At 40.8% G+C, this 17,207-nt stretch overlaps 1 protein-coding gene across 1 annotated transcript in view; it reads left to right on the plus strand.

The window, feature by feature from the left end:
• The window catches only part of Dscam3 (Down syndrome cell adhesion molecule 3), a 283,469-nt gene that overhangs the window by 132,940 nt on the left and 133,322 nt on the right, over positions 1–17,207 (plus strand). Inside the window, exon 2 of the mRNA XM_078188350.1 lies at positions 15,438–15,527. Coding sequence (XP_078044476.1) covers positions 15,440–15,527 — 88 coding nt within the window. The 5' untranslated portion in view covers positions 15,438–15,439. The remainder of the gene's footprint in view (positions 1–15,437; positions 15,528–17,207) is intronic.

Genomic DNA, 17,207 nt, shown 5'->3' on the forward strand with positions numbered 1-17,207 from the left:
ACAGACACATTTATTTTTATATTAGACGCTGGTCGAGTTTACTAAGTTTCGACAGTTTTAGAAAAATTCGACCACTTGCTGGCTCACGTGTGCGCGTTCGGGAGAAACACTTCGCCGAGCGTAAATTGCGTTCCGTAATTTCTCTGCGACACCGACGGAGACACGTCGCGCGACCGGCGAGTTTAATCAATCAGAAACGACTTACCGAATTCCTCCCGGGTCCTTAACATTTTCAGCGGAAAGTTCGATCTCCCAGCGCTGCTTCCGCAATCTACGACACGACGATACTGCGCATCCTGGCAATCCGTAATTTCCGATTGGCACGGCTTCGCAGAAGAAACGAAACGATTTGCGTCGCGCGTGGGTTTACAAACACTTGCTGTCCTCTTTCTTCGATTACCTGTGACCTATCACTCTTCGATGACATTCAGCGTGGCATACATCTCTCTCCTGATATGTCACCTTGTGGTAGGATTACTATCTAACAAGATACGAGAGATACGCGGTGAAGCTGAGGAAATCGTTCTGAAGATGTATATTATAATACAAGGAGAAGTCATGCGAACATTTGCAGATTAGGTTAACCCTTCGCACTCGAAGCCATTTTAACTATAATCTGAAATAATTTTTCTGGTGTACAGTATTTCCATTTTAAACGACGAGGAATATTTTATACATATTAAATTTAACTCTTGTGATTCGCACCAACAGTGTCATTTTTAACAATTTTCCTAAAATTAAACTTTGTTGCCATAAATATTATTTTAAAAGGTGACAGAACAATTTGACTGGTGCCTCAGAGTCACCACTCCAGTGCAAAGGATTAATACACTGTGGCGCGCTGTGAAAATTGGAAATTTTGGAGGAGGAGGAGCGGGAAAAAGAGAGGGGAGACTGTTTCGTCCTGGGCCCGCTAGGGGACTCGTCAGTAGGGCGTGTTTTAGCGGGCCCTGCCTCAAGCAGGGATAAGGGCAAGGACGGTTTCGGTGTATACATATATACATATACAAATCGGGACGGTTTTAGTTAGCTGCGGAAAAGGAATCGGGTCACAGAAAAAAATTAACAAACGATTCATTTTTTAAAATATATGTAATATTTTAAAAACTAACAATAGGAGTTTGATTACAATTATACAACAAGGAGTTCTATGATTTCAAAGGGGTTTCTTTGAAATATATAAAGGTAAATTTTTAAAAAGACATTTACACCTTTTCCAAAGATAGTGCGATAATGATGAGAATATTGTAAAACCGGTTGGCACATTTATTCATAAACAACGAAACGAACCGTGCGACGGGGACCTATTAGAAACGTTTACTCAAAGTTCCGAATGCAAATATGCGTCGAACCGGTGTAAATGGCCCCGGTAATTGTCCCGGCGAAAACTCGCGTAGCCGGACGCCGAAATTGGCGTCGAGAGGGGCGTCGTTATACGGCGCAATTAACTTCGAAGAAACAAGCAAGTGGAAACGGGCACGGATCACGGTAGGCAAACTTCTCTGGATGCAAACACAATAAGCTCCCGACGGGAATCTGCGTCGCGTAACGCCCGCGTAAACAACCTGTAACGCCGCCGGGCCATTATGGAATCCAATAACGCAACTTAAGATGTCGTTACACGGGCCCGCGTAAACTATGCGATACATTTTACGCAGTCGCTGTTTCGAAGGTCAACGAAAAAGCGAGTGCCGCACCGTGTATTATCGCACAGTTCGCTGTCCTTCATTCGGTGTCCAACCACACCACCGACAACAACGACGCCACCGAGAACAACGACATCTCGAGTTTTAAGGTATTGTCAGTACAATTTAAAGGGTATTAACACATTAAAGGCGGGAGTCGCAGTACTACGATTTATCTCGACTGTAGTTTAAAGGTGGGAGTCGTAGTAATACGATTTATCTCGATTGTAGCTTAAAGTAGTACGTAGTAAAGTATTAGTACGGTTTGCAACCTCATTGCGCAATCTATGCGCAAGCCATGCGCACTTTACATTTCTATTTAGTATGTTTTGTGGTTTGAAGCGTTACCTAGCATACTTTCGTCAAGATCCCCCGCCTTTAATGTGTTAACACATTGCGTATGGGAGACGAGTTATGTCGTCTATAGCAAACAGAAAGTTATGGCCGGGCGACGAGAAAGCTCGTTTTCATGTTTCTTCGATTCCATCGATGACTAAGATATAAAGAAGTGTATATAATAAATAGACGTACAGTAACGTATAGTAACATTTCAGAACTATAATATAGTAATATTAAATATTTTATTTCATTTATAGTACCAAATGCAAAAAGGTGCATCGTATAAAGTGTTTAGTGTCGCAATGTGTTAATAGATTGCGGATTTGATACACTTATGGTAAAAGTGGATAACTTAAATATAGGGTCATGAAGACGTAAGAATTCAGAGAAACAAAATCTTTTTTTCTCATAATCTCTGAGGTACATTAATTTATCTTGGATGAAATGTTACTCGGCACCGTATTCCGACAGTTGAAAGAAGAAATAAATCCTTATTTAACTTGTCTCTTGTATGAAAGTCCATAATATAGCTATTACTGTTATATCCAGAACAATGCTGTCACAAATTTTAAGAGGTCGTTGTAAAGAAGAAGTTTTATTCTTCAAATTGATGGTAGTTTCAGTCACGAAGGCAAACTTCTAATGTTTTTAGAGCCGCGACTATTTTATTTACATTACCGGACATAGACGTGTCTTCAATTTCTCGTCTGTCACAACGCGCAAAAAGGTCGCAGGAATAAAAGAACAACGGGTTCTAAAAGTAGATGCTTTCAGCTTTAGAATGAGCCTAGACTTATTGTTCCACAACTTTTTTCCTGAAGCTGGATCAATCTAAATATCATCAATTCTTTGAATATAGGAAACTAAGTGTTCGAATAATTTTTGATGAAATCGTTCGTTTAATTTTCGATCTCAATGTATTGTGTTATAAAAGAGGCTGCAAATTCTTTAAAGCTGAACGAGAAAGCTACTGTCTCCAAAGCGGACAGCTATTAACCTCTTCAGGGATGAATTTTTATAGTAGGAAACAATCTATTTAATTGTTCCTTTTTTATTTATCATCCATCTCATTTCATTCGACGAGGTTTTGTTAGTATTGCTAAGGGATTCAGTAATGAATAGTTTCTCAACTGATTCTTATTTTCTTTACACTTAGAATAATCATCATTTTAAGAAAACGAAACGTACACATACGTGTCCAAGGGCGTGAAGAGATTAAAAGATAAGCAATTTCCTGTGAAAATAAATGCGCGATCGGTAGCCCTCTAATTATGATTCTTCGGACTCCGAAGTGTAGAACGAAATGAAAATTGTCGATATATCCAGTATAGAAAAGGGGATTGTGTGGTAGAGTTGGAAAGACGGTCGCCCGGAGGTATTGGACGCGAACGGGAGGAGAAGTAGGAGGAGGCGGAGGTGTGGAAGGTTCAGAAGGGCACTCGATGGTGACCGGTTTGATCCATTATTCACGCGCAGCGAGCCGCGAGACCCTTTTTCATTATTTCAGCCCGGCCCTATCGCGGCCGGCCCCAGGGATCCACGGTGAAATTTTCTTTCGTATTCAACAGGTGAGCTCAGACACGGGCTCTCGGGATAAGCGATTTAGACGTATCCTTCGGCGGACAAAAGGCGGGGCCAGAGTTCCTGTCGATCGATCCTATAACCACTTGCCGGTCGAGAAGGAGAGAGAGGGAGAGAGAGAGAGAAGGGACTTGTTAAAGTGCCAACGAATTCAATATCGTAATTTTCTGGCGAAGCAGATTTTCCGCCGATTAACTCGCGTCCCATTCCGATCTGCCCCTGCACGCGGATCCTTTTCATACCCACGGCAATAATGGGTTTCATTACTTGCACGGGGTACCTACCCTGAAACACGCGTTCGCCGCGCGAATGCGTCGGAGGACGCGATTTTACGCTCGCGTCGCTTCTGTGGCGGTTAACCCTCGCACTTGGAGATGGTTCACAGATCTTAATGGTTCGCTTCTTACCCATTTTTACTCTTGACGTAAAATCCGCGAATTATATGTCAGTTTAATTGCTCTGATTTAGGGAAGTATGCACTGTAATAAAAATGGAAAGCAATTGGATATATCGGGATACCTGAAAGGGGAAATGAGCGAAATTGAAAGCCCTAGGGATGTACTAGGGTGGAGAGATGTATCAGGGTCCTTCTGTTGAGTCATATGAAAAATTAGGTGACTTTTGTTGAGTTAGACGACTATGATGTTTCGAATGGTTGCTGCTAAAATGATTATCTCGTAAATTCGCAATTTTACCAATAAAGCCATAATGAAAATTAGACTTGTATCAACATATACGTGTTAAAGATCTCATCCGCCCCTGCAAGTATGTTAACACCATACTGACTGATCACGACGTCTATTGAAATACTCGAATATATCTCCAAACATTATCGCTTCAAAATGATTAGTACTATTTGAAACAAATCAAGCCGGATATACCTTAGTGCAATTATCTCCAATTACATTTTAACTTATATTGGGAAAAGACTTACGGTGGGATTGATGACACCGTCATCGACTTCAGCAAACGTCCTCGTCGAAATGGAATATAGAAGCGCATTCCCTCGTCTGAAACCCCCCGTTAACGTCGTACATATTTTCGAATAACCGAGGACTAAGGAGCGAAGAGCGATTCATCTGGGATCAAACGGTTGGGACGCACCCTCTTCGAAAAAAACCGCCCCTGCTCTCCATTTCGCGTTTCGAAAAAACTGTTCCATCAAGCCGGGAACACGGCCGGGACTAGACGGGAAGAATTATTAAAGGTCTCGAGAAGGGGGGCCGGGCGGGAGGGACGGCATCAACGTATGAATGCATTATTCGTCGCTCGGCGATGCGAGGAACACGCGGTGAGTAACCATAGACCGAGCGAACGGATTTCGTTCGATCATGGCGGCGTGGCGAGGAAAAGTCGCGTGTCGCTTTTGCCGGAGTCCCGGCCCCGCTCGCTCTGCCCCCTGCCCCCGGCTTCTGTCCCGTTTGACGCTTTTACCCGCGTTATGGCCGCGACTCGACTGCTCTCAAAGCTTTTTGCGGAGGTTACCGTTGAAAAGAAGTCACCGACCGTCAGGAATCATGTCATGCCGGGTTCTCGGGCTTGGTTTTTACAGTTCGCGGGCTCGAGGACCGGCTCCTACGAGTCTCATCTCCGACCCAACCCCTCCGCGAGCCCCTTTGTTTGCGCAAACATGAACCCGCGAATGGCTATACGTTCGTTACTCGGCCGCCCTTTACCGCGGCGATGGAGCACGAGGGCGTTGAAAGATGAATTTGCAAACGGCGGATTCGATTCTTATCGCGAACGCGACGTAATGGAGCCTTTCCGACTTCCTTTTGCACCACTCTAAGCGCGCCCATGATACTCGACGCGCTATTTTACCATGCTCGCGAGCTTGCGACGCGAGGTCTACGTTCTTTAATGCGTTTAACGTTGCTCGATGTCGACATCATTAGCCGCGAAGTGCAGATTCTTTCTTATAGTTCGTGGAAACGACTTGCGTGGCGATTGCACCGTCGATTTTCTCGTTTATGGTGAAAGCGAGGGGTGAAAGATTAAATAGTGTAGTCGTTTCTAGTTTTATGATATTTTAAATAAGAGAAGATTTCTTTCATTCGCTAAAATATTCTCCACGGTAAACGTAAGAGGCTCTTACATTGCGACTTTTGTTCGAATATTTTTATATTTGCATTGGATCATGTCATCGATTGTTAAACTACACATTTCTGCACTAATATCGGGGTACTTTTCAGGCACATTTGTAGCATAGAAATAATATGGGCGCGAAATTAAACCGTGAATGTTAAGATCAGATGAAAATCTTCCAAGAAAAGAAAATAATTTCGTAAATAGTTCTGGATTTTACCAAATGATCCATAATGCTTTGCATCATCTGCCATAACTTTATCAAACATAATTCCTTCCAGAAAAGAACACAGAGTATACTAAAATCTTCAGTTTAACATTTTTCTGTGAAAAGTCCAGTTTCCATCAGTGTTTTCACCCTTATGTAATCATTTATACGAAGTTTCAGAATAAATTCAATTTTTTTAAACTATCTTAAGCTACATCAATACCAATCATATTTTGCCGATAGAATATTCTAGGAACTGAGGTTCGGAAAATCGAGGTTCCAACACGAAATGAAAATGATGTCCACTCTACATCTAGAACATAGATCCTTAATCATTGATTTAACAATTAATGAGCTGGTAAACAAAGCAAATTGGGTGACAATCACGCGTGCATCGAATCGATCCAATTGGATTACGGTTGCATGTCTTTGCGGGGGATCGACAAACGAGGTAGTTGGGGGAGGGGGGTTGGACATGCTGGAGGGCGGCCACCCTTAAAAACACATTCCGGGCAAGGAAGCTTGGGGACGGCTGTCGCAGGGATGGCGGCTCTGCCGGAGACCGGATGCGCGGCGGCGGTCATTTTTCACGGCGCGGACCTCCGTTTCCGGTCTACGATCACCGCGAAATACAAACACGAATGGCGCTGGAAATATGTGCGGAACGTACACTGTCTGGGGACGAAACTGAACGGCGGCGGAGAAGTGGCAGGGATGAAAAAAGGACAACGACCTCGACGATGTCCTCTCAGTGGTTCGTTCTTCTCCTCTTCGCGCGAGCAGTTCGGCCGTGCATGTTAAATAAGAGAAAAAGCGTTAGTAAAAAGCAAAAGTTTATTGCTCGCGGATTTTTAAAGTTTTATTGAATCTCTTTCCTTTGGAACGTGTGATGATTTCGCCGCAAATCTGGCTCACGGAGGATTTTTAATCTTAAGACAATGTGGAGTCGTTATGATGATTCTATTAATGACTGTTTCATTTTTAAGCGATGCTTTGTTATTTATAAAAAGTTATAAGCAACTTTTCTATAAACTAAACTTGATGTTCTAGGATAATAATCAATTGTTGCGAGAATTGAGGAAGTCAGAATTCTTTAGAAGCTATTGGTAGTTTCAAATTTGTTAGTTTATTTTCAAATTTGTTGTAGAAAATAAATTGCGTGAAAATTATAAATGATGATTCAGTATATATTCCACGCAATTTTTAGCTGTATAATTCATATGGTTTATATTAATTATAATTTATATTAAATCTACTAAACATGTTTTAAAAATAGAGTAGAAATTCTATTTTATTAAAACCTACTTGAACTATTAATTATTACTGTAACTATTATTACTATTAAAACCTGCTGTAACATTTTCTTACCAATTTCAGTAAAACGATAATGTCGGATCGTTTTAAGTCTAAACCACTTTATGATCTAGCAGTCGATATCCATGCTATATCTTGTGGCGCCATCTACAACGCCCCATTCTACCAAGGATTGCCTCTCTAGATTTGTAGCATTAGTTGCGTTTGAAAGTGGAGGACGCGGTGCAATTAAGAACGCGCATTGTAATGTAAAAACTTCTTTATATCAAACATATAACTTAAGTGTTAAAATGTTAGCGATAATACCAGATGTGTTGTTTCTCTATAATCCAATAATTATCTTCGGTGTTGTTGCTTTAACTTTTGAAGAGGAAAATAACACTTTCAAAAATCTACAAGAAGCAGGTATGAAACAGCATTATATCCATAAAGGAAGATTTATTTTTACGCAATCTATTTAGCAATTAAGTAAATATGTCATGCAATAATATAACTTCATTGACTTTTAATTGGTATGCTGGAATCATGAGTGACTCCAACAACATAACCCCATTTTATCATCTATACAAAATTAAATTCTTCATATTTTGATTGTTTCATACTCTAAGAATAAAATGCAATTAACAAAAATACAAATCAATAAATTACAATTTGTATTTGGTGTACATCACGACACTAAAACATACCAGTAATTTTCTGCGTGAAGATATAGGATATTAGATAGTTCGCCACGTGGAGGCGCAGGCGAGTAGGGTTGACATCAATTAATACCAACAGCATCGCAGCTAAAGCAATCTCGTAACGAGAACAGCATCGTAGAATAAAATTCATAAAGTTTCAGAAAATAATTCTAGAGACGATCTTGGAAAAGCTATACGGTAGAAGAGCAATAATACTTATGTTGTTTTCAAGCGAGACTTTTCAAAATTCATTGCAGGTAGGGAATGTTTGGACATGCACGGTTCGCGACACAAGTTCGCGGGGACGATAAACCGCAGCATTTCGCGAGAATTCACCGGGAATTCAGCGTGAATTCGCCGTCGGCCGCGCACGTTGCTATTGAATAAAACAATAAGAAGCGGTCCCGGTAACGGTCGTAACGTGGATGACGGCCTTAGGCGGAGGTAAATTCAAACAGCCGTAACCCCTTCGAACTTATTTTCCGAGGACGACGTTGCCCTTCGATGAGAAATATTGCTCTACTTCTTCCTGATTTAGGGTGTCCGAGAAAGAAAGTAGCCTAATAAATTCGTGAGGCTATCAGAGCATGCTTCTGTTGCATCAGACGACAATTAAGTAATATTTATACCTTATCGTATCTATATAATATAATTTATCATATTTACATAATATAATATATAATATTTACATAATACAATTTATTATATTTAAAAAGTGAAACGTGTAATATATTTTTGTTCAATTTTCCAAGCAAAGCCGTCACGTAAATCAAAGCTGTATCGAGTCTCATCCGTCGCTAGAATTTTATTGACACCGTCACGGCCAATGGCGCGACGGCGGCGTCAACTGTATTATTTCCCACTTTCCATATACGCGAATACTAAAATGAGTAATACCGCCACCAACTTCAGTGAATATTCTCTCGTCTCCCTCAAATAAAAATGAAACACGAATGCATTTCCTCGACGTGCTACCCTTTTACCAGAATCACCCTGTTAAATCGCGCGCGATATCTTCGAATAACCCGGAACTAACGTCCCACAAAGAGTGGAGAGTAGTTCATCCGGGATCAAACGAGCTGCGCACCCTCGTAGGAGGAACCCTGCTCTTCGTCACGCGTTTCGGAAAATATTCCGTCGAGCCTGAAATACCTTAATACAATTGAGCGAATGAATAATTAGGAGGAAAATAATCCCATTGCATACAGAGCTATATTAACGCGTTCTAATTTGCGAGAATCTACAATTTATAGTTAGAAAGTTTCTAATAATTTCTTCGACGGCAATAGCGGACATAATCGTGTTCCGCTAAGTCACCCGAGTAAAATCGATAATTTGGGATTATCATATAGATTGAAACCAAATAATTCGAGAATATTTGACGATTCTGGAACATCGTTTCCTTTATTAGTACTCGGCATCTCATTCCCGAGTATGTACTTAGAATTAATTGTTAATTGAAGTCTTCTCGCGAAAATAGCAGTTTTCCGAATAAAGTGCGCAACATTTTGTCCCAGTGCGACAGCGAAGGGTTAATAGGCTTTCTGGCGGGTAAAGCGTTAACATAGGAGCACCTACTATTGAATAAAACAATACGAAACGATCCGGACAACGGTCGTAACATGCATCAAGGCTGCGGGTGGGGGGCGAGTTCAGACAGCTATAACCCCTTCATACTTATTTTCTGAGGGTGACACCGTGGCTCGATGACAAATATTGTTCCCCCCCTAGCTCCCCTCTGTCCTCCCTGGTCGATAGTATTTTGTCCCGGTTTATGGTGCGTGTACAAGGATTTACCGACGATGCCCGCCACCGCATCTTATCCACGGCACATGGCCTGACGAAGCGTCGGGGGCTACGAACAAGAAACCGGCTTCGAAAGGATGATTTATGGGCTGACCACGGTCTCGCCTCGAATTTTTCCTCTCTTAGGAAAATCGGTTTATCGTCCGGGGAACGCGATTGTAATGTATCGTCTCACGCCAGGCTTCGAAATGTTCATTTGCGGAACGCCGACCTCCGGATACTAACACTTTGGCGCCTCCGATAATATTTATAAATCGGTTCCTGATCCCTAAGCAAAATGAAAATGTTATATATCCATTATAACCGGACTGCGAATTTTCTGCATTTATTATAAAAATGAGTGACTGATATAAGATATTGCGTGCACGTAAGATGAACTTTAGTAATTTTATTACGTTACTTACAACTTATTCAATTTATCCAGAGATCGATCAACTTTTATTTAATCCGTTTTTCTTACAATCGTTTACGGGAATTTCTATTTCGAATAAAAGTCCGCAGTTTGATTATAACGTATAGAAGAATTCTTTTGTTCTTTCAATATTTTGAATTATTTAAAAATTACACGATTGTATATTCGTTTATTATTCTCACAAATGGACGAAATTCGCAATTCGTTTGTAAGTATCAACTAGCTTGCAATTTTATTTAATTCATCCCCGAACGTGTAGCCAATTTAGTTGCATTTGTTTTACACTTCGATTGATCCAATTTTGGTTTATTTGCAATCCCATGCTTTACGAGGATGCATAAAATATTTAATGGAACGTAGAAATGGAACAACAATGAATGTTTGAATGGTAGAAAATAATTGTTACCGGGATGAAACGTTTAATAAAAAGCAATCGAGATTTTATTGAACTTTTTCAGTGAAACTATCAGTTTTTGGTGCAAGGAATACTTCCATTATTTTGATGCTATTCAAAAAATCAACAAAAATCAAATAAATACGATACAAATAAATATCTGCAGTGTGAAACTACAAAGTGAAAGCCGAATAGCTTTATGAACTTTTATTTAAATGTCGCTCCTTGCAATTACAGATTCTTCTTAAATCGCGTGAACATTGATAGACGCTTTAATGCTCCACATTTCTTTATCTCTTTGACTCGACTTTTCACAAATTAGCTAACTGGCGCTCGGAGTATCTTTATTGTCCCACCTATTGTTTAACAGTGCACCGTGAACGGGTGAAATTGTTTCCCGAGCATTCCATTTTCCCGTGAATACATTGCACGCGAAGATCGTTAATCGATCAGCACCCTTCGCGTTTCACTATTTCTCGCGTGCACACACACACGCGGAAATTACGTGTCCGCGTAGCCGGAATTTCGGCGTGCCTAACAAACTGGGTCCGCCCAGCGATAACCGACACGAAATCGTCGAGATTATTGCGTTTTTTCGCCATGCTGCTCTCTCTCTCTCTCTTTCTCTCTCGCTTTCCCTCCCTCTCTTTCTCGCTCCAGGTTTTTCCAATTTAAACGCAATATCAACAGTCGACAAGCATTCGCATTGAGGCCTCGAGGATCGACAACAAATCCTTGCGTATGGAAAACTTGCAGCGCGAGCCAATTAATTGCAACTCAATGAAATGGCTGTTTGCCGGTCGGAATTTGAAATGGGCAAATTAATGAAACGGCCACGCGTTTGTCAGTGTAAAAATATCTGCGAACAACGAAACAAAACGTTAATGAACCGTGGCGTATTGGTAGGGACTTCTCTAATCGATGCCAATGCTATTCCAAGCTGTTTTGTGCCAGAATTATGCCAGATGATTCGTTTCAATTAGAACCAGTTCGGATCACGTAGTCTGATCTAAATTAAATTTGGAGGAATCGCCTATTAAACACGTTTGAGTTTATTAAATATTTGTTTTGAATGGTAGGAACTTCCATCGGTTTTATGTTGATCTCGCTGAAACAATCGTCGAAAATACCGCTGAATTATAATTAAACCGAGATATAACAGAACGGAGTTCGGAATGTCACAAGATGTGTTTCTAAATAAAGCGCAAAGTTATAACTAGACTGTTGGTTTTATGGACTTTTATGGCAAAATTAGGTAGTTTCAATCTGAAATAGTGCACGAATTGAAAGCATTCGAAAAGGTCATTATTCAGTAAAAAGGTCAGTATTCTTAGTCTATTAAGATGATTAAAGGAAGAATGAACTTCCTACTTGGTTTTTATTTTCAGTAGCAGTTAACAAGACTGGAGGGTGAAAAAGAATGATCAGCTGAGCTATTGTTAGGCTGCAATCAATACTATCTGCCTAATATCGCTTCAGCAGGGGTCAGCTTCGAAGCCGAGTTAGTCCGAGGTTAGGTCTAAATCGAATTTGATTGTCGGAACTTAAGCCTGGATCCCAGTCTAAGTTAATCCTAAATTAGATCTGTGCCGCACGCAAGCTAAGCTTTCATTAAATCTGTACCAGGTATGGGCTAAAGACAGCCTAAGCCAGGACAAGGTGTCGGAGTCCTCGTGTAGATTTGAAGATAATGTGTTGAATAAACACCATGTTACTGTAAATACGAATATTTGATTTTAACATCCTATCTATCGATCGGGTCAAAATGATGGATTCTATGGTTTAACTTGGTACATATATTTTATATAAAAATCGTCGAAGTTATGATGACTCGGCAGCAGATCTCACGCGTTTATAGCAAAAATGAGGAGATATAACACAGGGTTTATCCTGTCGATAAATAAAGTTATTACCTGACATAACCTTAACTACTCATATTTATTATAATATTTATTACATATTTCAATAATGTATTAAATTTACTACTATTAATAGATTTTATATATCTATTACTAATACAGAATACAATATCACAATGGATTAACAAAAAGTAGTGAGTATATTAAAAGAAACTAGGAACGTTGATGCGATAACTAGAACTTATTAAAATTATGAACGAGAGGGGAAAAAAGGCGCATAATTTCTATATTGCATAAAAATCCGTATTTTAATAACGATTTTGTCATCGTCGGAAATTGAATATATTTTTTTTCAGTTCAAGTATGCAGTACGGTAAAAATGTCGACGATGTATTAAATAAATTCAGTCTTGTCATTCGTATGAAGCAGTACGGATCAACCAGCTTTAGTATTCGATAGGTTTAGCGTAGAATTTAACTAGGTCGACCGTAATGGTTTGATTTTCTGATCGTTCGAAAAAACGGCTTGAAAATATTCTCCGAGCACAGAGATTCGAATGGAGTCCTCTCTGCATCGACTAGTCTTTGATGATATTAATACACCGTGGTCGTTTTTTCCTTCCGGATTCTCCCCTCGACGGCATGAAATATTAAGATAAATGTATTATACGGTCGTCGAACGACGCCTTGAAAAATAGCACGTCACTCTTCAGAAATAAATGAATATCTTAGCCGCGGCACCATCAATCTTATTGCTTATCGACCGGCTGATACGTGTACCTACACCGAGGCTAATACGTTTCAATTCGACGGGATGCGATGGCCGGAAGTGTGCGGCTTCCATTTTTATTCGCCGGCGCACTCGGAAGTAAGCTCCCGGAACGGCCAATGAAAACGCTGAATCGCTTTTCCTTAACGCAATTTCATTTCGCGGAAAGCGGTCCACTTTGACTGTATAAACCTTTATATTATGTACTGGCCGGTTAAGAATCCGGCTGCTGCGGCGCGAATCCATCGGGGAAATTCGGTCGTTCCGTTTATCTCTTATCTCGTCGATAGATAAGCAATTCTTACGTCGCTCGAATCGATTCAGAGAATATTGTTTCAACGCGAGAAAGGGACGAAGAACAGCGGCACGGGCACGCGGAAATTCGAGGGGAATTACCTTTTTTGCAGGGAAAGTTAACGAGCCAACAGAATGAATGGCGAAAAATTCAGGATGCGTTTTGCAAACTCGACTTGAATAGACCAACATGTTTTTCTATCGGAAATCAATGAGTCACATTGTCAGAGAGATATTCATTGTTGTTTTTCGAATCCCGAATGAAATAGACAAAAATATTTCAGCATCACATATCGGCGAATTTTGCCTGTCAAACAAACTTTCCATCTCATGTTTCATGCGCGGAACGACGCGCAGGATTAACAGCGTTGTAAAACATTTAATTCCGTGCGTGGGAATTTTTAAACCGGCGCCCATCAAAGAATCATCATAAAAAAATAACAGTGACATTTCCCAGCCCTCGTTTAAACAGACCGAATTTTTGTCCGTACTGGAAATTAGTGAACTGTGCAGTGAAACAAATGTTTTAATTCGTGTTCCGTGCACGGCGCGATTCCGAAGGATTAGCAGCATTGTAAAATATTTAATTCGGTACGTGGGAATTATGAAAGCGCGACGCATGCGGGAATTATTATGAAAAATATTTCTCTACCCGGAGATCGATTGAATCGCGTGGTTGAAAAATCTGTTACTCCGTCCGTCGCTGTATTAAACGATGTAAAAGGTTAAAACGTCGTTGGGGAAGATTGATTTCAAGTGTCTTTTCAGCTTTCGGGTGTAATGAACCGAAAATGGAACAGTTTGGCGGGCGCGCAGGTTATCCGGTCGTTCGGATTCCACCGATTCCGCGTGTTATTAACGTTATTAAACGTCAGTTTGGTCGTCGGTCCGCGGTTTTTCGGTCGCGATCATTTAACGGGGCCGTTCGATCGAAACTTTACGCCGAGGCGAGGAGAGAAACGGAGACGGAAATAGAACGGGAGAGACGGAGAGGATAACTCGGTCGGTCGGCACGGCGGTTATACACGGTGGCTCGTGCACACGCGGAAACGTACTAATTGATTAATGGTCGGCAGATGTAGGGGCACCATGCTAATTTGCCCCGTGCCTGTTAACACTCCCGTAAAATCTGTTAAACGCGATGCCGTAATAAGCGTCACGCTTCCGCCGGCCCATTCACTCGAATTTATTGAATTCGTCCATAGCGGTCGTCCCGTGAATTATTCCGCCTTTGTCAATGGGACAACTTCTACACGGGACTCCGTAAAACTGTTCGCGACTATTCACCGTCGCAAACTCCGTTCACCGCTGCGTGGTCCCGTACCTGCATCCTTTAACCAGAAATTCGTTTCAATTGCGATCCGCTCGCATCGAACAAGTTCCATCAGAATTCCCACCACGAGACGTTTCTATTTCCTAATCTTGCTTTCATTAATTATTCTCATTATTTTCATTCCATGGGATTTTCATTTGCGCGTTAACGAATCGCTTTCGACCCGCTTTCCAACTTTTGCGGCAACAATTTTGCGCAGTGCACTTTCCGTGAATGGTGTGCTTATTATTAACGAAGCGACCGAGCCCCTTTCACATCACGATTCCCAACAAAAATCCCGCGTCCCGTGATTTTCCGAGGCTACACATTTTTTTTACGGGACAAATATTGGACCGCGGGAGCTTTGATGGGCTCCCCCGTAATTGGAGAAACTGCAAATTAATTTATACAGTTTATTATGCAGTCGCGGCATATCCATTGGGAATACGGTGGCATTCTTCCGAATTAATTATCACGAGCTGCGATTTCAACGTCCCTATTACTTCCATTGAAAATATTAATCACGAACTTGTTCTTGAACGAACTTGTCACTGATTCTGATTACACTCGAATATTACCGGAAACCTTGAGTTAACATTGACGTTGCGCGGTAAGAAGAAACGCGCGCAAACGAGAAGTGATAAAGTGGCCGCGCAGCTTTCTTTGCCCGAGTGGCTAAACAATTTGCTCTTTGTTGCAGGAATGCGCCGAGAATGCGTTGAATTGATTCCACTTCGACGAATTTTGGCTTCGGGAATGAATTCGACCGTGCTGATCTTCCTTCTGACTGGTGAGTACCAAATTCCCTGATTTTTATTAAAGCCTTACCCAAACATTAATCTTTTAGCAATTGAAAGCTGAAAAAGAAACTTCACGAGCTAAGTAGTTTGAAAATCAAATCAAATTATAATATTATCTTTGTAACAAAGAACTGCTAATTCCCAAAACTCATAATACGTGAATAGTATAATCTCTACAATGAATATTTACTATCGATAAAATCAAATAAATTCAAGGAGTTTTAAAGTATGATCAGTTTAGATAATTATTCTCCACAGAAATATTAAGCTATATATAGTAATCTAAAAATTACCAAGTGCAAACAGTTTAAATCTTTTACAAGGAAGAGTGCAGTACTGATACGAAAAATTATCATTTAGGATTATTATCACAATCACTTACCGCAGGATTATTATCGCGATCACTTCAAAATTACATACGCTTTCTTCGAGCTATAGAGATCGCCTCAAAAGCGTTTCAAAACTTTGTGTACAGTCTATTTGATATTATTTTGGCATACTTATCGTCCACTCGAAAGCATGGCTGGAGAGAGCGAACTATAGGTCGGCCAAGACAAGGGGGTAGCTGCCGAAAAAAAGAAACGAGACTCGTTTCTCTCGTCAGTGTTTCAATAAACCAATCACCGAGCAGCTCGACAACACCGGGTTGTCGACGTTATCGCGAGCCTCGAGCCTCCGGGAGAAACGGAATCCAAATTACCCTTCCGTTCAAGCCTCGAAAAAGATCGCAGATTGCCGGGAGTCCATTGTCTTAAGGAGGACCCATATAATAACAGCCCTATCTGTCCATTAATCTATACACAGTTGAACCCCCGAACACGCCCCCTGGGAACAGAGATCCCTTTCCACCCCTCGCGCCGGCTATTATCAAGGTGAGACGGGGGACAGGCGTGGCCGGGTCATATGGGATACGTGAATAGGGGTAGCCACGACACAAAGTCGTGGCTCGCTTACTCCCACTTCCGCTACCGAACTCGATCCTATTTTTTATTTCGTTGCCAGACCACCGAAATTTTTCAATAGACTTTCTATGCAACTTCACTTCTTTGTGGGAATGAACATTTCTGCACGCGTGTCTTCAGTAACGTGGATTATACTTTCGTCGAGTTTTTGGCAAAAAAGTTGCGAAGAACCAATGCAGTATGACATGGGGCATTATCGTGATGATTTCTGGTTGTTTACAAAAACACGTGTAACTCGGAGATAATTAAACCTTTTGACAAACAGAAGCTTGGCAAATGTTATAGACAGTCCTATCAACCTAGGAAAAAAAGATAAAAAAAGAATAAATAAAGAATTTACATTTTATAAACAAATTCACCTTACTTTTTGTTCACAGTGTTATGTCATGTCCCACGTAATATTGTATAATGTCTCACGCGACATTATAAAATATATTAGGTCTAAATATTGACGTTTGGTAAGGATTGAGCTATTGAATTAGCGACGTGGATTATTTATTATTTACGAAAATAGGAAATTAAGATTGGTGAATTCAATTCGTAAATTGGAACTTTATATATTGTACATCAAGACGTTATTAATAAAACTGTTGAAAGTACATGACTGGCAGCAAAATAGTTGTCCGCACGTATACAACAAGGGTTGTTTCGAAAGTACGCCGAGTTTCATCGGGACCGCGTAACCCGTTCCCAAGATACAACCAAAAT

The sequence above is a fragment of the Augochlora pura genome, chromosome 8 (genome assembly GCF_028453695.1).
Source record: "Augochlora pura isolate Apur16 chromosome 8, APUR_v2.2.1, whole genome shotgun sequence".
Lineage (NCBI taxonomy): Eukaryota > Metazoa > Arthropoda > Insecta > Hymenoptera > Halictidae > Augochlora > Augochlora pura.